General features: G+C 35.4%; 1 protein-coding gene across 1 annotated transcript in view; it reads right to left on the bottom strand.

Moving 5' to 3' along the window:
* The window catches only part of GPM6A (glycoprotein M6A), a 125,672-nt gene that overhangs the window by 28,116 nt on the left and 69,794 nt on the right, over positions 1 to 27,762 (bottom strand). Inside the window, 1 exon segment of the mRNA XM_050895908.1 lies at positions 12,430 to 12,622. Coding sequence (XP_050751865.1) covers positions 12,430 to 12,622 — 193 coding nt within the window.

Here is a 27,762-nt window from a genome sequence, read left to right as displayed (position 1 = left end):
TATACAGTTTTGAAGATAGTGTTGGTATTAAATTATTCTGCAGCATCTAATAAATTTCACATAAACTTTGATGTTCCAATGACATTATAATAGATAATAAAATATAGGCCTTGTAAAATGGAGATTGCCTTTCTTTAAAATAAAATTTGATTCTTTGTGGATGAACTCGGGGAGATTAATTGCCATCTGTGTTTCAGCAAAGTCTCAAATGCTGCAGAATATGAGAGCAACCAGAGAGGTAGAAGGGAATGGCAGAAGGGGTGATGCACATGAGCCAATGGGTGAGATGGGTAAGGACAAATTAAAAGGACAAGCAGGGCTTACACTTGCGTAGGCTGGAATGGAAGGAAAGAGGTGGGTAAGGAGCCAAGGAAGAAGAGACAAAATTATAAAGATAAATTTTATACTCCTGAGAGGATTGGAAAGATATACATTAGGTAAAGACTAAAGCTACACTAAATGAGAAGAACAAAAAAAAATCTGGAATACCTATTCGCTAAATGCAACAGTCCTATGAATATTATATAATGATATCATTAAAGTCATGAAACATTTCTATTAAAAGGCAGTTAATGAAGATTGCGAATAAACCTGATTTTAACAAATTCATGTTGATCGTGCAATCTTCACATATTAACCTATAGTGCTGGGTAGAATAAGCTGAATGATTATCTAAATATAAATTAATTGTGAAAAACATCTTGAAATTAGTAAAAGCCTTTTTTTAATAAATAATCCAAAACATATTTTGCACACTGTCTTAATCTTGTAGACGCTCCACGGGTTCCAGATCTGTTTTTACTTACAACACTGTGTTCAGAAATGTTAGAAACACAAACATCACTGTTTTCATTTTGTGATTTAAATCAAGCTGATCTTTCAATTTTTAGTTCTTTTTCTGCTGCTGGGTCATTAATTATTCCATATTAAGCAGACTTCCTAATTCATTAATCTGAATCTGGATTCTGTCCAACAAGATGAATATTAAAATAGCTCTAGAGAAAACACTTTCTTCCTGTGACAGAAGTTATTGATGGAAGCCACCAATGCTAACATCTCAATGAACAAGCTGTAGCTGAGTACAGAGTAGACTATCCCAGCAGAGACAAGTCAGAGGTGAGTGAAAACATTCTCAGTGAGTCAGATCAATGTTGCAGATTTCCCACTGTGTATTTTCATGGTGCTTTGGCAAATTCAAGGATTAAAAAATAAAATAAATCAGCAAGCAATAAGATTAATTGTTGAATGATCATGTCTATCTGTAGCAGGTTTTTGCGAAAAGTGTGTTATAACAAATTAGTTATTTTTTTGTTGTTGAGACTCCTTAAATCAATTGAGCTTATAATTATTACATCCTGTTTCGAAAGTATTTCAATATTCATAATTAGCTTCTGTTAACTGTGTCTAGAAGTAATAATGCTTTGGACTTGTGGAACAAGTTGCTTCACTGCAGTAAATCAGTACTGCTCCACCATAATAAATGGATTTACTACCCCAACAAATAAGCTAAGAAGAACTGTTAACATTGACCCTTTATATTTTACTGTGTCATAAAAGAAATTGCAAATTGTAGGAACCCTGAAGCATTTACACTATTCAGTCTAATCATGGTACACTTTCTGCCCTCAATGTTGAAGGTTGGTACCCAGCTAATGCACACCAATATATATTTTTCTATCAAAATTACTTAATATTTCTTTGGAACAATCTACATACTAGCTAGGGTTATTTTTCTTTAATTTGGTTAATATAGGAATGCATTGCAGACATTTATTTGCAATTAATAGCAACCAAAAAAACATATTAGTTTGCCCTGTGACACGTGATTCTCGTGCTGTCCAGAAAACCTTTTTATTCAAATAAAGTATGTGTACACTTCAGCCTGAACAAGTGATAAAAGCCTAATATTACAGAGGTTTTGGTTGGCCTAGCCCAACAGAGTACTAGGTATTACTGTGGAACTAGTTTTCCAGCATTTATAATTCTGCCTCACATTTCTCTTCCTGAATTTATAACGTAACTTCTCCAATATAGATAATGACGTTCAGATACTACAGGTGCTAAATAGCACATAATTGCCAGCAAACTGTACCTATACTCTCTGAATGCAAGTAGATTCAGGCAATTATACCTATCTCCAAGTTAATAAAACACAATAAGGAAAATAAGAAACCAAAGCTATCAAAGTACTAAAAAGTTAGTTAGATTATCACAGTACAATTCCTAATTAAAAATTGCCTTTTTTTATAGCTGGCATAGACAATTTAGAAAGATGAGAAATGCATGTAATCACTAACATTGGGGTTTTGCCAGGTTTGGGGTTTTTTTCATTTACTCATTTTTTTCAATCACGAGGAACTTTGAATAGTTGATGTTCACATCTAGAATGCACAATAATCTCTGTTACTCTGTAAAACAGCAATGCTGGCCTTCGTGCTGATCCTCTTGCCCCCTGAGGTACTGATCCTAAGAGGCTGTTAAGAGACTGAGATAGCAGCCTGCCCCCTCAAGCTATCTCAAGCTTGTAGAAACAGTTTTGCAAATGTGTTTTTTAAGAGAGACAAGATATAAGGAGATGTTTGCAAGCAAAAAGGTTTGTTTAGGGTATGCAGAAGCCATGCCCCATGGAAGTTTTTAAAAGAGGTGCTCACATTCTCCAGCAAACCAGCTGGGAACAATTTCTTGGCGTAAGTTCATGGCATTATTCACTTAAACAGTTTGAGCAAAGAAGATAGTTGGTACCATGAAGCACAGAGGAATTGTTAGCAAAGGGAGGAGACAAGCAAAGGCAAACTTCAGAAGGAAAACATACAGCCAGCAGGGAGAAAGAAGGATTTATTAATAATCATGTACTACCTGCAAAGTAAGACCAAAAAACTCCAGGTAACAACATAAATGAGGTAAAAGAAACAGTAATCCTCACTGTGGAGATGGGAAAAATGAAACTAGTAAGAAAATGTCAGCATAGGTCCATGAGGGATTTTTCCAAGATTAGGTTAATACAGAATCTAAACTTCTAAATTTCATGTGGAAAAAAACCAAAATTGGAGTACAGAATGCTCAATTAAAGTTTGTCAGGAAATGATAAAAGGAGAAAGGGTTAACAGTAGACAAAGTGGTGGTGCAGACCCCCTGGGCCATGTTGCGATGTCAGGACCAGCCAACATTGTGTTCTCGTTCTGGTTACGGTACAGTCAGTTAGGACGACTAGGCACTCCCTAACCATACCTGAAACTCCTGCTGCCTGGATCGTGGCCCACCCTGGAAGGTGCCAGAATTACCCGACAAAAATTGTGGCCAGAATGGAAATACACTGACCACAGTCAATCATCTCGTGATCCTGTAAATAGCGATCCTAAGTGGGACCCTTTGAACTCTCCAGGATCGCAGCAGGCTGTGACCCAGTATCTCCCCCTGAGTTGGGATGCCTCTCGGGTAGATTTCGCAAGGACTTCGAAGAGTAGATTTCGCAAGGATTTCCAAGATCGTCCGCTGATAGATGCTGACGAAGAAGAAGGGGCAAAAGATCGTCTGCCGACAAATGCTGACGAAGGATAATAGTGAGTAATTCACTACAATCAGATTTCACAAATTTTCAAAGATCATTCAGTACCAATAATTTAGTACAATTGGCAAAGAGAGAAAAATCTTGATTATAGGTTAACCTCTATAGCTGTGTGTGTGTGTTTGTGTGATTCAATTTAGGAAACTTTGTAGTGTTGATTATAGCAAATTTTATTAGATCTCTCTGATAATTGGCTGATGATTAAGTATTGTTAAAAATCAGATAACCTAATCTTGTGATTTACCATAATAGTGTTAATAAATCTTAAATTGCTGCTACCTCAAAGTTGTGTAGGACCCATAATCACTCATTCCCCAACAAATTGGCTCCTGTAACTCAACAGGAGTTTTTTCTTAACCTTTATATTAATTCCATTAGACATAAACTGTTGGCCAAGTCTGGGACTAAGTCTGGATCCAGCCGCACCTAGAGTCCTCTCTGAGGAGTTGTTTAGAAAGCAAGGGGGTCCACTCTGAACCTCGTGACTCAACGGGAGGGTCTTCCTTACCCTTTTGCGTCTCCGGTCTCTGTGTAAATCATTCTAAATCGATTCTAACTCAATTTTCCTTTGTATGTTTCTTCCATGTAGTAAGAGTGAACCTTGCCATCGAACTTTGTTAAGTCACACTTTTACAAATTCACATTAAAAAATCACTTTTGCTAATATCTTTGATGGTGATTCTTTAAGTGATCTAAATCACTCATTCGCAACAATAAGAGCAACAAATACCTAAAAGTATTTTTCATTAAAGTAGAAATAAAACATAATAAAAAGAAAAAAGAAAATTCTGATTCTGTATTTCTGGAAGAAATTTTGTATGTAATCATACAAATCATTTGCTCAAAACTAAAGCCAGACTGTTAGGATGATACGAAGAAGAGATCATCATACTATAACATGCAAGTTACATTCTGCAAGGGCCAGATTTTGTTATTCTACTCTGAACAGAATCTGATGTGACATAACATCCCATTGATTTTAACAGATTAATTTGTGGCATACAACTCTCTACAGGTATGCAGAATACAACCCTAAATCATCATCCTCTAAAAGTTTGATGATTGCTTCCTTCCCATGAATAGGACAGTTGAGCTGAGATTTCACGGAGCACCTCTAAAAGGAGTAGAGAATTCACAAGCTAATGGAAGAGGAGCAATAGCAAATGGAAGAGGAGCGATAGCAGCGCAAACCACATCTCTGCCCTATCCAGCATAAGAATTTAAATAATCATGAAATGTTTGAGCCCAAAACACAAAATTCTGACTATGAAATAGGGACAAGGCTACTTCTCAAAGTTGTTTCTGATACTCTAGGCTTGTTCTGTCTGCTCATCTCCAGCAATACTTTCTTAGAAACATTTTTAAAGATCCTAATTACAGAAGAAATCTGGAGCCCTCTCTGCCTGAAGAAGGCCAAAAAAAAGATTGGAATTAGTGCACAGTAACGTGCAGACTTATGGCAGAATTACATGATAGTGTTGTGCACTATGGATACTGAATTCCCAGGCAACTTTTTATAGCAATAAAGTGTAAAAAGATGTGGCAAAAGCATATGACAGGATTTGTATTTCATTATTACAAATGTAAACCTGGAGTCACATACAGTGCGTACTGATAGCATAAGACTGACAACTTGATACTACAACTCCAGATCAGGATGGTGATAGTTAATTTTACCCTGTTCAGATCTTCTGTGGAAAGGCCAGTTATCTTAGTTTTGCATGGCACATGAAGCAAGATTTAACAATGTGTGTATTACATAGGAATATATGCTTTCCATTTTACATGTTTATAAAGTAAACCAAGACTAAAGCGAAATAAAGGCATTTAAAAGAGAAAAAGATATTTCCTATGAAGATGAACCACCTGCTGAGAAAGGTCTATTGCAAGTGCTTCAAGTCACAGGCACACAGCGATTATAGCCAATCTAAATTTCCAGACAACCAAGAAAGAGAGCTGCTTAACACAGTATTAAATGATACAGCTGTCTGCCTATAAGTAATGGACTGTATTTGCAGAGATGAAGACCAAAAAATTCATAGAATCATAGAATGGTTTGGGTTGGAAGGGACCTTAAAGATCATCTAGTTCCAAACCCCCTGCCATGGGCAGGGACACCTTCCACTAGACCAGGTTGCTCAAAGCCCCATCCAACCTGGCCTTGAACGCTTCCAGGGATGGGGCATCCACAGCTTCTCTGGGCAACCTGTTCCAGTGCCTCACCACCCTCACAGTGAAGAATTTCTCCTTTATATCTAATCTAAATCTACCCTGTTTCAGTTTAGAGCCATTACCCCTTATCCTATCACTACGTGCCCTTGTAAAAAGTCCCTCTCCAGCTTTCTTGTAGGCTCCCTTTAGGTACGTGAAAGCTGCTATAAGGTCTCCCCAGAGCCTTCTCTTCTCCAGGCTGAACAACCCCAACTCTCTCAGCCTGTCTTCAGGTAGAATTTTATTGTAACAAAATATTTTTGCTGATATTTATAACTTTTTTCAGATACACAACTTTTTTCAGATATTTTAGAGGTATCGAATTGACATAATGCAACAATAAAATCTATTATCTAAAAACAAACATACTTCTAAGAAGGCATATGTTAAAAATAACTATTTTTATATAAAACTATAATTTTATAAGAACCTTTTAATGCTAATTTTACAGATATGAAGCTAAAAACTTTAGATCATACTCCCTAGATAATATATTAATTTGTTATATAAAGGAAAAAACTATTGTTTAAATAACTACTTGGATACTATTACATAATCAGGACTGTGAAAACAATCCTTACCAAAAGGCAGTATACACCTCCAAAAAGGCACTATATATCTCAAAGAAATGACTGTACAAGCCTGGACTTCAACCACAGGCAGTCATCCTACTAGTTTGGTACATGCAAACCATGTACATCTCCACTTCTTTCCCATCTCTTCTTCCTGTTCATAGGCTCAAACAGCTGAATTGGTGCCCAGATGAATCTTCTCCTTACACAACCAGTGGGGTCATCTGCCAGGGCTCTTTAGGATGGTTGCTGTTTCCAGACATACTGTGACACAGCCCTGCATAAGTTAGCAATTGCTTGTCCTGATACAGCGCCTTACGTGTTTTGCTTCCCATAATGCAAATAGTGTTTAAAACACAATTTAAGTTCAAATTTAAAGAATGCCAAACTTTTGTAACGGAACAAACATGCATAGGGAAAACCAGTTTAGTACTATTGCGTACTAAGTAGACGACTAAAACAGAACCATCACATGGTCTAATGCAAATATTTATAAATATCATATTTCATACCAGCTAGCCTTTACTACAGGTCTGATTGTAATACCTTTCACAGTATTCCATTAATATTAGTGTAATAATACTAATGATAACAATAATATTCTTAGTGGTGCCAATATTTAACTTGTGACAGCCGCAAAGCCAACAAAAACAAAGAACAGCAGAAGATCAGAATAACATCCATTTATCTACCTCTCAAAACACTGGTTTTATACACTAAGAGGGGGGGATATAAAAGCTTCTATGCATGCTCTTTTGTTTTCCTCAAAAGAAAACAGCTGCACATACATATGTATATTACTAAATAATATCCTTTTAATAAACAATGACTATACACTGACTAACAGAAAGGTTATCAGCAAGCATCAAACTTGGACACAACAGCACCTGAAAAACAGGCTTTCACATTTTGAAAGGAAGGAAATTTTTAGCTGTAAGAAGGTGGCTCCAGTAGAGTGTCTGTGGCACTTCCAACAGAGAAGATAGTGACAACAAATTTACAGGTTGTAACTTCATTTAGTTTACTATTTGGTTTCACACCTCTAAAAGGAAGTGAATTTACAACGACCTGAATTAGCTCTGACTGTAGTAGGAAAATGTTGTTAATGTTTCTATCAGGAAGATTTCTTCATTTTCCACTCTAAGAGTGTGATTCCCTTGTTTCGTGGCCTATATATCACAAACATGTGACAGATGGCACTAACTGGCCTTGCATACTAAAGAGAAAGAACTGTGAAAAGATGCTGTTGGGAAATACACCAAATGCACCCTGTGCTGCTGATTTCCCAAAAAACATCTTCTGGAATTTGTTCCAAACACCAGAAAAATATAAAAATCCAGCTCATACAATACGCGTTTGATAATCGTACATCTATTTCTGCTGACTTCGGAATCTTGTCAAAATCAGTAATTAAGTAATCGAATCTAGTCATACCCAGTACTTTGCAGATATAGTGTTCACTGCAGTTTATTAAGTTATTAGAAGAATGACTGAATACCACATCTGCCTCAAGCAGATTACTCAGTTTCAGTGAAGCCTACAGAGCTGTTAAACTGACAAAGTCGGCAACATAAACCATTCACCTCTTATAGTTAAAATATCATAAAGGCAGTTTTCAGGACAATTTAAACCACCATATTTATTTTCTTAAGATCCCTTTGAATCACAAGGAACTAAAATAACTACTCTACATCCACTGAAGGAATCCATATCCCAAACAACAGCTTATGATTTCTGTACATTAAATCCCCAAACAGGCATTTCTTCACTTGGCGGGGGAGGAAGCAGCTACCATTAGAGCAGTGATAATGTTGATAGTGAAGAAGTCTGGGACTATAGGGAATGAAGTTTCACAAAAGTGACTCAGAAAGCAATGTAATTAGTAGTTAGTCCAAATGAAAAGGTCACTCATTGATAATTCCAAATGTTTTTTATAACCACCCAATTTATTAAAGGTTCATGGATTTAGAAATGACTGTGTAAAGAGGGAAGAGGCTACCTCATTCAGCTTTGTGATTTTTTAAGATATGCTCTCTCCATAAGGAACACCTGTCTGTACAGTATGTGTTCTCATGAATTTGAATACATTTGTTTTATTTTAGTGTCCAAGAGTTTAGAGTATCCGTTTTACCTTCATCACCCTGAAGAAATTCAAGTCAGGCTGTAATCTAGTACTTTGAGACAAAATCCTTTTAAAAAATATCATTGTTACTTTTTAGAAACCATTGGTTTTTAGCACCCTATTACAGCCCAAATTTGGTTTGGTTTTTTTCCCCCCTCAAAACAAGCAAGCAAAAGAGCATTCTTTACTGTAAATCTTTGTTATAAAAGTACTATCTCTACCCCACCCAGCATCTCTCCAGGATGTCTCCAATACCTCAGAATTATTGACCATAATCATTCCATATTTTAACTTGGAAAGAAAACCATAAATTTGAGAAAATTGATTTAACTGCCTGGCATTTAAGGAATTTTAAAACCAGCTACAAAACTTGCTCTTCATTTTTAATATTTACTACTTATTAGTATTTCCAAAGCAGATATGAACTGCAGCTGGTACATATTATTTGAACTCAGGTAAGAGTTCAGGGAGCTGGAATCAGGGACCATGTCCATTCTGCACGGCCAGTACTCAGACTGCCTCTTCTATTCCATGGGGCTGCTGCTCTTGGCTGAATCCCCAAGGGCAGAGCCCTCTTAGGGGACTTCAAGGCCTATTGCAGGTTCTTAATTAACTCATCTCTCCTCAAGCATCAGAACACTATATGGGATGAGGGCTCCCCATGGGGCAGCCAGGGCCCATCCCAGCACCCCAGCCAAGGAGCAGGGCAGCCAGGGGACAGCCAGGGCAGCCCCAGCCCCATGGCTGGGTGAGTCCATGGTGAGGGACTGAGAGCCCCAGGCTGGGCTGAAATGGGGTCCTGGAACATGGGCAAGTTGAGGGGAGGCCAAGCAGGGACAGTTAGGGCTCTTGATGCCCTCAGGGACATTTCTGAATGGCTTTGTTGGATTTAGGTACCTTGGCTTTTATTTTAGGCACTTAAAGAGTGTTTCAGTTCTTGTTTATGCCCTACTTTCTCTACAGGGGTCTGCTCCTTCTTTCAAATTGCAATGAGTAGCTGCACTGACAAAGATAAAAGATACAGGGTGGCTTGTGAGTTGTGTTATTTGAGTTCAGAACAAACACAGTTGTGGGCACAGTTAAAAAAGCCCTTATCTCTTACCACCCACATAAGCAGCTCTCAGATAGGGACTGATTTTTATTCTGAATGACATTTGAAATCCACTGTGCTAATAAAAATATAGACAGAAACCGTAAGCATGATTAAACAGAATCTAACACACTTCACTCCACTGCAGCATCTGCCTAGCACATTTATCACAGAAGGACGGACTCCAGGTCAGCCTGAGACAATTTATAGCACTAGAAGCATTAAGAGCCAAAATGTCTTAACCTTAAAAAAGTATAATTTAGTAGGGCACACTCCTAGATTTATTTTTTTTTAATTCTTATTATTTCTAATCAGAACAACAAACAACTAGCTTTTATTTCCATTTCAGTGTGTAGAGTTTTAAGAATGTAGGCACTGCACTGTTTGTTTCTACTTACATATTCTTTCTTTTCTGCTTTTTGGCCTTTCAAAGCAATATAATTACCACAGGGCTTTTGTACCGCCAACTGTGAATCAATAGTTGTGACAAAATATCAAGCATTTCTTCTCCCTACAAAATTAATTTAAAAAGCAGAGTAATATCTACTTAGGCAGGTAGAAAATTAATGTGTGCAAATTTCTTTGAGAATCACGCAGTTTATCCAGTTAAAAGAAATGGCTCATCTGTTTTTAGTCAAAATATTTGCTCCTCCTCCCTTTAAGACATAGACTTATCTTTCACAATTGAATAAACTGAAATTTCAATTCCAGTAGGTCTGCCAAGGAAGGAACCGGGTTTAGTATATCTTTTCGTAAACAAAAAACCCAAACAAATCAAAAAGCTTCTAGCTAAGCCAAACAATTAAATGCCAAGGGGAAAAAAAAAAAATCACCTTTACAGTTCCTTAATCATTTCCAGTGAATTATATGCATTTGAGCTATGTCTCCTGACTGATGTTTTCACTTAAGTATTTGACAAACGGAAGCTGGAAAACTTGCTATGAAGAGAAAGCATCGATTTGTGGCTGTTCTGCACTAATGGCTTCCTAGGGACTAATAAAATAAGTTAGAGCCTAATAAAATGACTGATCTTTCATTTAGGATAACAATGAACCTTAGCCGCCAAGTCAAGTCAGACCCATTATTCTAAATGACAAGCCAAAAAGGCAAAGCAGAAGTCACATACTTCCCATCAACCCAATATATTATTACACAAGAACATCTAAATTCCTCGGTCCCAAGCAGAAACTTGGCTATGACATAGCAGTGACATACTTATTTGGTACATTCTCCCTTCTGGCTACTAATTCCACAAACACTACAGCTAACATTCACAGAGAAGCTTTGGAAAGGATGTTGATAATATAGCACTGCACAAGTTAAGACTTTTAAGATTCTGTTTCTAGCTATCATGAAAACAGTGGTACGAAATCAGATCAAATATATATCTTGTCCATTTTCCTATCTCAAACAATGAATATAAAAAAGTAAGAGCAGGCAAGTCAACAGGATAACCCCCAACACTATTCTAGCCTCTGGGACTTCCTGAGCTGGATAAGTCTGTATGTCATTAGAAACCATCAATGGATTTGTTTTCCAAGATTATCCAGTCTTCCCTTGAACCCGTATAAGCTTTTGGCATCCATAATATGCAACTAGCTTCACAGCCCTGTTATACAACAATTGAAGAACAATCACTTGTTCCTTCTGAACCTGGTGCCTACTAGTTTCCTCTGATACCTCAAACTTCTTGTACTGGAAGAGAAAGACAGTCTAACCTTGTGCACCTTATTCATAACATTGTGAATTTACAGACCTCTAGCCCAACAGCTCTTAATCACCCTCTTTCTACATTGAAGAGTCCTACTATACTCAATTTTTAGCCATATAGCCTCTGTTCTCTATCATCCTTTTTTGCCTTCTTTGGGGCACCAATATCATACACAGTATGAATGATGTGGATGAAAGATGGATTTATATAATGGCATAAGTATGTTCTCTGTTTTTCTATGATTTTCAGAGTAGTTCCTGGTACTTGGTCTGCTTTTTGACCACTGCTAAGCACTGAGCTGCCATTATCATGGAACTATCCATCATAAGAGGTCAATGTTTTGAAGGATGATCAAATCATTTCACTTCTCCAAAAAGCATTCATGAAAGAAAAGGTTTACCAGTTTGAGGATAGGATTCTTCAGCTTTAGTTACGACCATTAGCAGCCAGATAAGAATTTGGATTTCAAATATCTAAGAAAACCATGTTTTAAAGAGACAATTTTAAAGAGATTAGAAAATAAGTCACTTAATTTCAGGTTACAGTAAACTACTTTGTTAAATATAATTAAATTACCAAATAGAAGGAGATGCTCAACAAAACAAAGGCCTTCCAGAAATAAGTTTTCAGGAGTAGCAAAGCATGAAACCTTCAAAACAGATGAATTCTAGGAAAACCAGAGGCAATAGAGTTTTGACATGTCAAGTCTCAGGGTTCTGCACAACTCTTCAATTACTTCTTTAATGCATTTACTCCCAGAATTAATCTGTTACTTGTTACACACTCCTGCTTTATCTATTTAGAGTATAGAGTTTGGTTTTGTCGGGTTTTTTGGTTTGTTTTTTAAACTTTTCAGCAAAGAAATTATCACAGGATAAAAAGGACAAAAGCAAGCATGTATGAAACAGATTCATCAATATTATATGAAGTAATGTTTAGTAATAAATTAAATGATAACTATGGGATATTAAATAGTATTACAAATTACTTGTAAATAGTAAAAATATCAGCTCTGTCAAAACTTCATCTGCTGAGCTTATCCAAATCATTCTTTCTATGATTTTCATTACAACACATTTTCTTGAGTCAAATTTATATCCCCTGTGGAATTTTTCAGCAGTTTTAAAAGGAAACAATTAAAAGAAACTAGTAACTTACATGGTAAAGACATCAATAACATCTCCTGCAGCTCTTGTCATCTCAAAATAGGTTTGCAGAATGTTGACAGTTCCTGAAAGTGCTTCATGTCCACAACCACAGAACAGTGCAACTCCAGCATACAGCAGGATGGTAGCAATCAAAGATGCGTAGGGAATACCTCCCAGGCATTTGATGCAACACTCAAAGCACCCTACAAGAAAACAAAGTTGTGTGTTAATATATTATATCAAGAAAGCAAAAAGAAAGCTTTTACTCTCGAGAAACCCTTTCGAAAATTGAAGACTGCAGGCCAAAGACAGATTAGGTCAAGTATAACAACCCATAATGTCAGAAGATCTGTGAAAGGACACAGGTTGATTCAACTTCTGAGTTTTCTCAGTTGCTACTTGACCTATTAAATGTAGACATGCCATCTGATTAACATGAAACATTAAACAGTGAATTCCTTGTACAGCTTCATGTTTTTATTCAGAGCAGGTTACAATGACAATCCTAGGTTATACCTAGGATTCACAATTCCTGTTGCTCATCTATCAGATTACTGAGGAGGATCCTCAGTAACAGGAAAACCACAGAAAGACAACATCCACTTCAATTCCTTCCATTACCATAGGTTTATTCCATTTTTTCATCTGTACAGTGCTGACAACAGAATTGCTCCTGCCCACAGCACCAATTCTTTGTGCATCACTCAAATACCTCACAAGAATAAATGAAGACATCCACTAAAAAGGCACAGAATTAGAAACAAGTATAGAAGTTGAATTTTCTCTCAATATATTTTACCCTGTGCAATGTTTCTTAAGTGAGGGCAATTGCTCCTGAGTTATACAACACCAACCTTCTGTCCAGCCATCAGAGTATCTAAACCAATGCCCAGTTCCACAAAAAACCCTTTTCCCAGCAAGGGTGCTCAAGTTTCTGGCACTACCTCGCCTAGTTTGTCAAGTAGTTTCATGAATGCAGCATCTCTGGCTCTCCCAAATCCCACCACTCCCGTAAGGACTTTTACACCCTGTAGAGCCCTTCCTATTGCCTTCTGGAAGGACAGAGAAGGCAGGAACCACTGGCTGAGGGAAGGCAAACATGCATTGACTCAGTAGCCAGAAGTTTTACTTTCTCCTAAGCATTACCAGTTTATGCCAGGAAGGATTTGGATAGAAAACAAGGTGAGGCCTATACATTTTGAATGCCTATACAGACAATAGCCAATTAAAAATTACTTATAAGATTGACACCAACAGGTGTGAGTCAATATATTTTAACGTGCTCCAAAAGCTTTAGGCTATGCTAAATCATAGGAATACCAGAGATATTAAGGATATATAAAGATTAAAAGGAAAAAAAAAAGGGCAAAAAAAGCCATTCTTTAAAGAAAGCTTGTCTACTTTTCTCAAAGTACATATAGTCTTTACACATAGTTTCATATTTTGTCCTTTAAGTTAGTAAGTTCTTATCTCCTTTAGCCTGGATAACCAAAGTAGTAATTTCCTCTGTCTGTTCAAACATTCATTTTCTGCTTTCAATGAACAAATATCAGTCTGTCATATATATATGCTTAGCAGCTGTTTATACACAAGATTCTCTGAAGAGAACAGTTTAAGCCATTTTCAAATATAGACACATTTTAGTTAAATCGAAACCTCTACTGATATTTTGTAAATATAGGTACTACAAAAGGCAGTATTTAAACTGCTGGGTAATTCCTGTAAGAAAAGTACATTCATTTATATATGAATGTACTAAACATGTACAAGACAAATAGACTTCAAAAATTGGGGTAATTCCCAACTATGTATGCTAGTTGTATAAAAATAGAAAGAAAGATATAGCTTGAGACTACTTTGGTTTAAGGACAAATTACTATATCACAGACAATTGTAAAATACCAAATGTAAAATGTACAAATTAATATACTTAAACTGTTGCCAAAGTCTTACTAAGTAACCTGTTGTACAAGTCACACACCTCCAGCAGCCATCACACACCTGCATGGGTGTAACACCTTCCACCCTTCCAATACTTTGGTAACAGCTTTTTATTATTTTCCCCTCTCTGAGCCCATATGACACTGGTTGAAGGATATATCTTTCTTGCAATTTATGTCATCCTACTGTACTGACAGTAGGTAGCTTTCCTATTCAGCAGCACAGGGCTTTGAATGTCCAGTTATCACTTTGTGTCTTTCTTCAGTGATTGTTAGACTACGGAGGTTTATACGCAGGAAGCCTGTGGGCTTTCCGTCAGTGGGAGGTCTTAGGAACAGACTAGGAAAATGTGTAAATGCTTTTGGAGTAACTAATTCTGCATGCAGATAAATATAGGAAATCTCTTAAAATTCCTTCAGTCCTGTTTTCTAAGATTACCCTTAACAATAACTGTAGTTAATTCCTCAGTGTTTAAAAGCCTACACAAATACTAGAAGAGGATCCTTCACATGATAATCTACTGTCTAAAAGGCATAAAAATAAGAAACACGTATTGAAAATATACATTGAACAAGGACTGCAGGGAAATACATAGTTGCATGATATCAGAGTTTATCACAAAATACCCATTGCCATTTTCAGCATGGAATAAGAGCAGGAATTAACTACCTCCTGAAGCTGCTGCCCCTCACCCACTAGGTCCACTGAGAGTTCAGCACGCACTCAGACACCATAAACTACATCAAAATCCAGGGTCAGTCATATTACTTTAGCTTTATTATAGTGAAACAGTGTAATACTGTAAAATAGCATAACAGAGTAAAAACAGTGTAATACAATAAAGTGATAACAGATATAATAAGGTGCAATCCAATGAAAAATTTCATCAGAAACAAATCCCTTTTTTTTTCAATTGTTTCAAAATTTGAAAAATAACTGAAACAGATTTACAGTTTGTGAAGAAAAAGTGCTTCTGTTCCTCTCACATTAAAACTGTTCATGCTTATAAGCCTTTGAGGGAAGCTTTTAATAGTAGTATATTTTACCAATTCAAGGCTTTTTCACTCATAGAAAAATTACTGGAAAAAAATTCCTCCAACCACACGAAATTTTCAAATAATCAGGTATTTTCAAGGCCTTGCTCATTTATGCAGGTCTTCCTTAGGCCTGCTACCTGTCTCACTACTTACTTCATGAGTAACTCTAGAGTTTTCAGTGCTGTCAAATCAACTCAAAACTAAAGAAAACCAGTGAATCAGAACTAAGATTTTAAAAAGGGTATCACATCATTCATACACCACAGAAGGTAATGTGCTGTAGGTAAAACTTGCTCCAATTCTTTTCTTTCAGCTGCTCAGAATGTGAAAATAGCTGTTTAATAACAGAACAATAGAAATGCTATTTTAACTTGCACAATGATATTGAACCACCAGTACAGAATGTGACTCAGCTGTGCAATGTGTGTATACGTCTGTGTGAGATAGGCAGTCATTCGCGACTCTGAACACCATCTTCACAAGACAGTTAAAACATACAGACACAGAAATAATTACTAGGAAAGATAAAAAAGATTGTATGCTCTTTTGATGTTTGTTTTCATCTGCAAATGTAGGTTTCAGTACTTTTCAAACAGTTCACTCTGCACAATAAGCCTGCACAATAACCTTGTGCAATACAATTCAGCATTTACTGTTCTTATTTTGCTTATGTTTACAAATATTTTCCCTCAGGTAAAAACCTAGATCTGCTGGGACCATGTATTTTTACATAAACCATACGAAGTAATCCAAAACACTATTCTTCTTTGTAGCTTTCAACATGAAGAACTGTACTGTTCTTTTTTAAAATTTTATTATAAATCATTCCACAGAGAAAATGTAATAATGAAATATATAGAAGATGACAAGACAAGGAATTTTATTTTACATGGATAAAATAAAACTCCAAATACTGGCTATATTCAGCTATCAAAATAGTGCACATTAATGTTGCATTACATACGTCCACTTTCCAGTCAGCAAAGATCTCATAGACAGCTACTTAATTGCCTGCTCCTCTTAGTACAATTATTACTGTCTATATCAGAAATACTCTTGATATAGGTATATAAACTTCTGCTTTAAAAGGCTTGTAAAGTGTTCCTCATACCGGCAAATCTGTGCACACCTCTTGTAGTTCATGCTGCTTTTTGGGTGCAGGTTTTCTAACATATCTCCAAATACACCAGCCAAACAGGAGTTGACCTCGTCTGTTTATACAATCTCTTCTCCACATTAAGAAGGCAAGATAGTCAGATCTTGAGCAGAAGCAGAAATTGTCCTTGTGATTTACATGTTAATTACGCACACAAATTGCACTGCCACAATCATTTCTTTGTTTGTGTGTTACTGATATGTGAACTCTTTCTCCTCAGTGCAGATCAGGACATATAACTGACAAATAAAACACACAATCCATTTCTGGCAAGTGCATTTAAAAAAAAAAAAGAAAGAAAGAAAAAAGAGAGAGATTCAGGACCTACATCTCTTGCCACATAAGTCTGTGAAAGCGAAGTTTAAACCAATGATATCAGAACCAGTTTCAGAATGTAATTATGCTACTGTCTTTTACATAAACTGTTCAGAAAACCCATCCACCACAGATTTCTATGGAAAAATTAACATGGAGAAAATAAGTATTAAAAAGAAAAGAAAGAATAAATAAAAAATAGAGAGTACAGAATGCTTTTCTCCTTTACAATGCATTTGCAGCTAGAACATCTAGGATGATTAATCACAGATAACTATATCTCCAATGCATTACTGATTAATCACAGATAATTACATCTCCAATGGGAACTAGCACCTCTGAAGATCATATAACATTTTAATGACACTTTTTCTTAACTTATTTTTCTTTAAGATTTTTCTAATATTAGGAGACAGGACAGCAGAGCCCAAGTAAAATGCAAGAGAACTACATAAACTTGAAATGGAAAACAAAATAAGAAAATCTTCTGTGCCTTCCATGCCTGGCTAGGCATGCATTTTTTCATATCTAAATTTGTGCCACTTGTCACACAGCTTTCATAGCCAATCAACTCAAATACAGTTTCACAGACCATCATGAAACATGCAGATTTAGTTCTGAATTTTATTAAGCTAGCCTTAATCTCATGAAGTCAAGCTACTGTTATGTAATATTTTAATTGATAAATACATCCATCAAAACACATAGTACTGAACAAAAAGCAACACGTTTTACTTAGATCTAGTACCAAAAAACCCCAAATTATTCAACATGTGGCATAACTTCCTGATCTGCAACTGTTCTCCAAGGCATCACAGCAGAGCAACAGGCAGAAGCAATCCAGGTCCCTTGATACTGTCCCAAGTACAGAAGACAGACAAGACATTTGAGATGTAGTTTAACAAAGCTTCCAATAAGCGGAAGTAACATTTGGGAATTAATCAGCAAAGATCATCCTTGTACTGTGATCTGGAAAACCTGTTCAAGAAGTGCAGCATACACATCCCACATGATTGCGCTCTAACTGTGTCCCAGGGTCATTCATGGGATATATCCCCACTCTGCTCCCACCCTTTACCATTATACAAGATCTACTGGAATTTAGAAGAAAAGTTTATTACCCTGCTATATCAAATACTAACAACTAAAGTACCTTTCTTAGTCTTGTTCAGGAGATGACTTCTCCTTTAAATTAGCTTTCTATGAGAATGTTTACTATTACAGAACTACCTATCAAGCAACAAAAATTAATTTTACCACAAAATTAATTCTGAGATCCTGGCTGCTAAGACTACAGTGGAAAAATAAATAAATAACATGTATTTTGATTAAACTGTTATAAGCAACATGATATGTAGAAGAGCAAGAATAATGCCCACAGAAAATCTCAAAAGGATTTTCAGGAAAAAGGCCAACTAATTGCAAGAAAATACAAAACAAATAGGCAGGTATCCTCTTACGCATTATTATCTGTATCATTACTGGATCTACTTTGACTTGTTATCTTCCTAGTGTGACTGGATGTTAGCTAATCAGAAATGAGCTAATACCGAAAATAAAAATGTTATTCTTTAGGCCTTTACAGTCATTCTGCAGTTAATAATTGCATCAGTTGCTGCACTCAACATGGGACCAAGGCTAAGAGGAATTGTAAAAAGATTTTTGCTTATTTAGATGCAGAATTTCTTGAACTAAATTGAAATACCTAAGATTGTGCATTCTCACAATTACTGTAATACATGTTTGCTAGTAAGAATCCCACTGGCCAAAATGACAACTTTAAGCAGTGGGGATACAGTCTGGTTATGCTGGACCTTGAAAGGCAGCTCCCACAAACTCAGCCCTTCATCAGACAGCTGCCTTTATATTGTCTTGCATGAAAAAATTCCCAGAAACCACCTTTGTGCACTGGTTAGGATAACTTTGTTACCCAGGGGAATTATATGAAGGATCAACATCTCAGCAACCTGCAACCAGAAGCCGCTCTGTAAGGTCTCAGGCCTCCAAAATGCTCCCTCTGTAGAAATATAACTTCACACAACTCATCCAATAACAAAAAAGGAACAAAAGATTTACCTTTGCAAGACTCATCCCAACTGACTGTGCTCTGATTCTCTAACTTATAGAAAGCTTCAGTCATCAAAAGAATATGACTTATTTGAGTGATATTGGGATTATCTCACCATGGACATGGGAAGTCCCTATGTAGATAGGCCCCCCACACAGGCCAACAATAATAGCAACAATATTGCAGCATAAAACCCCACATTTTTCCATCATATTTACTACTACATTTTGCCTTCAGGTTAAACACAGAACTTTCAGCAACATAAAAAAATTATAAAATCCTTAAAAGACGTTTCAAAACAAAAATGAAAAGAAAAATTACATAAGTATAATAAAGTGGTCTGAAAATGTAGCCTTAAGAGACTGCACAAACTGAATGTGTATGTGAGGAATCCTTTAGTGACAAAAAAGATGCACAATTTTATTGCCATCTTTAAGAGCTGATGTTTTCTTATGTGGCTAAATGCTGAAATAGTTGAAATTGAAGCAGTAAAGGTGAAATATTTGGTCCTTCAGCATAATTTGAATTCCAGAAAATATTTGGAAACTTGTCTGCAGTCATTAAAGCAAAAGGAATAGAGTGGTCAAAAGGAAAGCAACCTAGCTTAGTTCAGCTCAGCTCTATCTAGCATTTTTTTCTTTGTAGGCTCACAGAAATAAAACTGAAATAATCAACTGCTTATTTACACTATATCAATACAAGATTGTTCTGCACTTGTACTAGGAAAGTACAGACTTACAGATACATTGTTGTAAACAGCCTTTTTCTAAACTAATTTAAGTCGATTCTTTGAGAAATTTATTTAGAAATTTTAGAATTATAATACCAGCTTAGGTCAGTAGTCCAATGTGAATTCAAATGTCTCATGGAATGCAAGTTTTTTTTAAGTTTGCAAAACCTCCTTGTAGCAGCACCAATATTTGTTAAAATAGAAAATTGCACAGTAAAGCATTTTTTCAATGGGAAAACTACTATGACCTTTAAAGACCTGCTTTACAAATTCATTTATGAATACCTTTTTTATTCTTAGTGCATATACAAATTGTGAAGTTCTTTCTGTTCATGATTATTTTCATTTGAAGTATGGGGATCTGTAGATTACATGGCATTGTAATAAATATAGTACATGACACAAAATCCCTCCCTCCCTTACTCATATTGATACTCTCTTGTTCTGAGTAACGGATAACAATAAGAATTAAACCTGAACAAGGACAACAGAATTTGTAATTTTTGTACACTGCTCAAAAATTAGTTATAAATTCATCCAGAATTGTCCCTTATTTTTATTAAGCACTCAAAACTCCAGTTCAAATTGTAATTTAAAAAAAACTGCATTCACTAGAGAAAAAATTTAATTCAGCAAGTTCACTAATAATCCATCATGGTACCTTCTGTATCAGAAATATAATTTAGATTTGCATTTTCATCATATGCATTGAACATATTTCTTCAGTTATATTCAAGGTAATTAAATCTCAAATTGATTGCTTAAATGGGTTCCAAATAATTCACATTTTTAATGCACAGTGGTAGTAATATCAAATATGCTACTTAGTCAAAGAGAAGAAATACTATTTCAAGAAGCCTACAATAGAATAACACTGAGCTAGTCAAACAATTATATTTTGCAAATCCACCTGGCAGAGAGATCTATAATTTCTGTGTTACCATCACCTGGTATAATAGATTTTCAAAGCCAAATTAAAGATGTATTTTATATCTGAGCTAAATTATACTAAAAATCAGTTTTCAACTAAGTTTAAAGACACATCCAACATAAATAAACACAGGTTTAATTCTCGTCAAAGCACATAGCAAGTGAGAGGTCCTCTCTTTCTCCTAGATTAGGAGTCACATGTATGTACTTACTTATCCCACAGATAACATGCTTCTGTTTTGTTCCATCCTTCTTAACTGCACTGAAATGTGGAGGGAAAAAAAAAGGGCCACCTGCAGCCTCTTTTCCTGGGTAACTGAAACACAGCTGGATATGGATAAATATACACACATATATACATATACACACACACTTCTATTATAATGTCCAGCATGGAACAGAATGAAATGAAAAAATTATCTGTTGAATATATCTAAAAAAGGAAATCTGAATTAACCAGCACCTACAATAATTTCATCCCATCTTTCATTGGTCATACTTCAGCAATGCTCAATGTTGGGAGTACAAAAATTCATATTCTGTCATACTGGACTGTACTCTTTTATCAACAAATAGCTTGTTGACTTCCTCTGTTGCACCAAAGTACATTCTGCCAAAGTATTTGTTGAACTTGGATAACTTTCTAACAAATGACGAGAATTGCTAGATATCATACATCGACAAAAGAGCACTGTGAAGCAATCCACCTGATTAGTACCTTTCGGCAGAACGCAGATCTAAGCTATTGTGACAGCAGAGGATCAGTGGCTTGGCAGTAAATTCTCATCATGAGTCATGATCAAAGGTCTAGATTTCACGCAGTGAAGGTACATTCCAAGCTTTGGCAGAGGCTGCACAACATCCCAAAGAGCTACTATGCATCTCTTTCCTACTCCATAACTCTCAACAACACAGGGAAGCTATCTTGAATTGACTGGAACTACTTTTTTAAAGCAAAATGCCTCATTCACTTTGCCAATCAGAGAGAAAACTAGCCTTTCTTTTCATCACTTTATTTTTTTCTTCTTCTTCTTTGATGGACAGGTAAACGATCATCCTGCATGCTGTATGCTTCCTTCAAGGTATCAGTGTCACCTTTCCCAGCCCTGTCAATTGTAATTCTAACGAAGAACTAATTTAAGCAAAAACTCCTGGCTGCATATCTCACAGCTTGTCAAAGAAATTGGCTCAGTTACTATTTAGGTACCTACACAAGGCTGCATTTAGTAGGGCACTGAGCATGTGCTTGACTGCAAAGCATGTGGCTTGTTTCATCAACTTAAAATCAAATTAACACTGTAACTTCAATAAAATATACAGAATATGAGGCAGATAATCAGAACTAGGTGATATCACACCACAATTATTTCCAAATAGTACAGTTTCACCCTATACCTAAATTCATCATTTTCTTGGGTAAACATCTATGAAAACATTTAACTTCCACTAATATAACTGAGAGGAAGCAGTAGTAGTTTAGGGATGGTTTTAGGCCAATATCTTTCTTTTTTTTACTTTTTTTCACTACTTGGTGTGTCAAGCCCCCTATAAAACACTTCCCATCTCCTTGCCCTTTTGTCCTTGACAGCCACCATCTTTGCTGTTGTTCCTTAAGCCTGCTTATATTGTTTGACAGTTGTATTGTAGAAGTAGCTGCACAACCTAATAAGAATCAGACCCTAGCTGACTGTGCTATATAAGGAATAATTATAAAAGTGGACACAATCTGGCTTGGACTTTTCTTACCAAATTTTAAACACTAGTACATGACACCTTCATTGTTTCACATTCGTATAAAAAACTTTACATATGTGATATTTATAAATGCCCATGCTATTTTTGTTTATCTGTGTCCAAGTGGGTAATACTTCTGGTGAAAGTTATTGATTATTAAGTGAAAACATTGGAAGGGGGATCTGTACATGCTTGAGAAGATTCTCTCTTTTTACAGGTACTGTTATGGCTTGCAATGTAAACTAATGCAACTTTTCCAGGCAAAGTATTAATTAAAATATTTTGTGTATATATATGCAAAAACTTACACATTCACACCTTTGAAAGAAACTATGAACACAAACGAATACTCATATTTTTGGGACATTGATGATTATGACAATGTACAGAAAACTGTTGTGATTAGCTCTTACAGACTCTTCAGTACATTAGGTTTATTGCTGTTTAATGAGACAAATCTTAATCTAGCAGTTAATAAGTATTAAAGTTACTGACACAGAGCAGTCGCTGCCTGAAATACAAATCAGTCAGGCATAACACAGTCAATCTTTGTAATCTTAAAAAAACCTGCTGGCTGATTTAACATAGACAACATTTGTCAGCTTCAAAATCACTCTAAAGCTAAAGGGACAGGAATGAAATAAACTAGCTGCACAAATGTGATACAAATAAAGAAGAATTTGGTCAATTAATTCAAACGGTTTGCCCATTACATGTACTTTACATATCATGTATCTAGGATTTTTACATTAAATAAATTAACAATTCATTATTGTTAATAAATAGGTTATAAACATGTTATATGTATCAATAATGTATAGATGATGATTGAAACTATTATAGATGTTTATGTTTTTGATCTACTGGAAACAATAACAGTTTGTATGAACACTAATTCTATGCAACATTTATTACTTTCATTATAAAGCAAATGACAATGCCATGGATCATAAAACTAGAAAATAAGTATCCTTTTCATCCATCTCACCTAGAGTTCATAGAATCAATCCCTCAATCCTTCTCCTCAGCCTTGAACAGAGCTATTTCTCCCAAATGGAAAACTACTATGAAGCATGTACTGAAACGTAATTCTGCAGTAATTTTTTCTCATTCACAAATAGACTGAGTTACACTGGGCTTTAAGCCACATTTTTTTTCTTTTTTTAGTGCATTATCCAGATCTTGCAAACTCAGAGAACGTTCCTCCATGAATTTTCTGTGCATTTATCTGTTTAATTGGAATGTTCTACAAACCTCTTACATATTTAAAGGGTATTTATGGTTATAAACAGCCTCATTTTAGAGAAGGTAGCTTCCTCCTTTTTTCAGGTGGTGGAACAGAGGAACAAACAGGTTATTTGCCAAATGACTTTTCAGTTTGGTACTCAGAATAACATTAATATGATTTTTTAGAATACTTATAGTTCTTTATATAATCAAAACACACTTTACTGTTGTCATTTCCAGTTGTGTGTACTTAACACTCAGAAATAACAAAAATACAATTAGAGGTAGTTGTGAATACTTTGATCTCAGGCAATTTTCCAGCAGCTGTGCAGGACACAGTGGCAAGAAGTATATGAATAAAATACCAAATATTCAGCTGCCTTAAATTATCTCTTTTGCCTTACACGTCTTTCCACTACTGAAGTGGATAGGGTGTGTAGGTTGTACAGCTGTTAGCTGATAGCAGTGGAATTCTAGAACTCAAAAATCCTGGGGTCTTGGATACGGTAGCGATTAAAACTTTCTTTTACTTGGCATTACATAGCCCTTGCTGTTTCTTGTACATCATATGCAACTCTTATCCTATGTCCCCCTGTTTTATATCGCTTTTATCTCAAAAGCCTCTCTGACTTCATCTGCTCCCTTTACCCTCAGGCTGTCTTCATCCTGGCTACCCATATTCCCTGGAACACCTATTTGCCTGAGAAACAATCAAAGCAGATAATCTTGCTCATTCTCTTCAAAGCTGGGAGAGAGCAAGCTCATCTGCTCTGGGGGATGAGCAGTGGGAACACAGCGTCGCCTCCCTCTTCTCTCCCCTTCCTTGTTCTAGCTATCTAATTCCACCACCCGTCTCCAAGGCACTGAGACACTCCTCAATGAAACAGACACACAGAGGTTGTCATATGTATTTATTACCCAAAAGGGTAGAATAACTTCAACCAAAGTAGCAGAAAAAAGAATTATAGAAAGCTTCAGTCTGAAATTTTGAATATTCTGAATATTTCCATCTAGAAATAAAACCATAATCTTTTAATGGAAGCATTAGATAACTTTATATATGACTGTCACTTCAACACCTCAGAAAGAAAAATAGATGAAGAAATAGATGATAATGGGGCAAATAGTCATCATCCTTCAGGATGATCTGAATAATCCAGTCATGACTTGACCAGTTATGAGGAAGACTGTTCCATGAAACTAATGAATGCCACCTTGTATATTTTTCAAAATATATATATGTGAATATGTATAACACTTTAAAATGTACTATTTAGACTTCTCTTTATAGTAATTAACCCCTTAATTCCACTTAAAAACACAAACCTATGAATCTATCAACAAGCAGTTTCGCAGACATAAATAAAACAGAAACAGAAGTGTTTGTTAGTGAACTTAGAACAAACAATTTAAAGGTATCATTTACTCAGTTAGTGCAAATTTACACATTCACTTTTTTCATTGATAACAACTTTAAAGATACGGGTCATAAGCAAAGCCTCTGTGGACCAGTATGTTACATACTTTCTCAAGCCTACAACTAATAATCTTAATGATACTAAACTGAAATTTTTTTACTGGAACTGAGTCATTAACTTTCATTCTACCAAGATCTCAAGTTAAGTTATGTATTTCTTTTGAACAGAAACATCTGTAGTAGCCAACTTCTATCAGCTTCAAAAAGACCATATATTTAAAACCTAAGCCATCTCCCACTAGAGTTAAACAGTGTTTATTACTGACTCCAGCAGGAACAGAAATCTCAGCAAGTATTCAGTGAAGTGACAATTTTTAGAGTAAAGGAATGAATAACTGTATCAAGGAAAATGACTCTCAACCAGACAGATTAGAATCTAGTGAAAGATCAATCTGCATTAAGCATGCATTTCATTTTCACTCTTTATATAAAGTGGAAAAAGCATTTATTCTTGTACATTAAAATACTAAAAGACATTTACAACTAATATATGCGGCAGACAAGAAAATTTCATTTCAAGAACACAGACTCTGAAATCGTGTTTCCTATTACTCTTCCTCGAGTGCTGCTTTGCCATGAAAGACTATTTTCTTCCTAGTTTCACAAAGGTTCATCTGTAAGATACTTAGATACAATTATTTTCATTAAAGTTTATAGTTTAGTCAAAACTCAATCTAGATAGCATGCTGAAAGTCACTAATAAATCTTAATATCTTTTCTATTTAGATATCCTGCCCCCTTCCCCTTTTGTAGTTTTTTTTTCCCACTAAGTCTTTCATCAATGAAAAAATTTTTAATTTTTTAGAAGGATGATTGCTGCATAAAATTAGAATGTTCTACTAATTCTGTGCTTTCTTGAACCTTTTGAGCTAGAAGCAAGGCTTATTTTCTTAGCTAAGATAAATTGAAGGATGAGAAAGTAATAGGTAAAACTGCAAGGAGTTCTTCAAGAGCACAAAACGTGAAATACAATTATTATGCATCACAGGCTTTTTTTTCCTCCCAGAAATCTAAGGTTAGGGAACTATTTTTAAGACAGGCACATGAAAAAGCAAGAAAAGATCTGTGAAAGAGCAGAGGCAATAAAAAGTGGGAAACATGCTAAAAAATAAAAGTAAAGCTGCCATTTAACTTTTTTATCCTAATAGTGACAGACACCTATAAATTTTTTTTTTTTAATCTTCGATTATGAGGCCAAGCAAGACCAACTACAAGAAGCCAATATACCTCCTATACAACCTAACCCTTACCTAAAATTGCATTAAGACTGTAACTTACAGATAAATAGCTTTTTAGAAAGAAATCGAGTATTAATTTATGGATTTCACATGATGCAGAATTAAACATATCTACAGGTGATTTGCTTGAAATATGAAATTACAAGACTGCATGAAATTCAAAAGTATACTGATAGCCTGAATAGATCTAGTTTCATCCTCCATCAGTTGAATCTTCCAATGTCCTTGTCTACCTTTAAAGTGGGAAATGCCTGCAGTAGTTGAGTACAGTTTACGTTGGCTTTAGAATGTTTTATTATTACAACTTTTATTCTTTTTCCCAAATTCCAAATACCAAGGAAAGGAAACATTATACATGAAATAGAAAAAGACAGGCCAATCCTGAAATAAGAACGCATTGCCCAGAAGCCACGATCCATGATGACTCTCTCTCATTTATCACATATCTCCTGTTCTGCTGGTTTGCTCTACAGCAGGAGAGCTCTGTAGTTCTTCACAGTTACACCACTGTGATGGGATGCTCTCTAATCTCACATTTCACAGCCAGAAGTACCCACCTTCCTGTAAATTATTTCACTGAAGCAGTTCCAGAAAAAGAAATCAAACGAAACAAAGCAAAAATCAAGAAGCCAATATATCATATTTAGAAAGAAACCATAGATATAATAAAACAAGTTCAAAAGAAAATTTCACAAAAATATTAGGATTTTGGCAGTGACAATAAAGTCTTTTAAATTCTATTTATAATATGTAAGATTTATATTGGATTTTCCTTATTTAAAAGATTTGTAGTTATTTTATTAGGGTTAACCAAAGAAAATTTCCAGGTAGTGTGCTAGTCTGTCTTTGAGATACGGATGATTTTTCTCATACTCTCAAAAGGTTTGAGCTTATAAGCTTTCTAATGTAATATATTATCTTATCAAATATGCTGGTGATTTAAAGCAAGGTCACTACAGAAAGTGAACAACAGCTGCTTTAGGAACACATAGTTGTTATTACCATACAAATAGCAGATATTTGTCTTTTTTACAGCAGTGATTTTTACCTAATATTGCTGTTCTAAGTCCCGTGGTGACTATGGTCAAATACTACTTGGTGAATATCAGATTTGTTTTCATTTTATTATCTTCAATTTATAAGTCTCCTTACTCATTCAGTAAACATGAACTGAATAGCATTAACTCCTATTTGATAAAGCAGTTTACCATTATGTCTAACTTTATTTAAAAAAATCTTTTTTTTCTTTTTTTTTAGAGAAAAGGAAAACGTGTAAATTTTTACACTAAAATTAAAGTCACAATAGTTGTAAACCACTTTTTTTTTAAAACTTGAAGCTGTCAAAATTAATCCATTGCAGCGTTCACGCACTAATTTAATTAGGTTAGCACAGTTATCTCCAGAAGTAAGCCTTTTAGTATTTAAAAAAGGTCACAGTCTCAGGAAGTCTTATTGAGCTCCTGTACAGCCTCTTCATTGTAACACTGTGC

Source organism: Gymnogyps californianus, chromosome 4, assembly GCF_018139145.2.
Source record: "Gymnogyps californianus isolate 813 chromosome 4, ASM1813914v2, whole genome shotgun sequence".
NCBI classification, from domain to species: Eukaryota; Metazoa; Chordata; class Aves; order Accipitriformes; family Cathartidae; genus Gymnogyps; species Gymnogyps californianus.
Note: the sequence above shows the minus strand (reverse complement) of the source record. Positions and strands in the feature narration are given on the sequence as shown.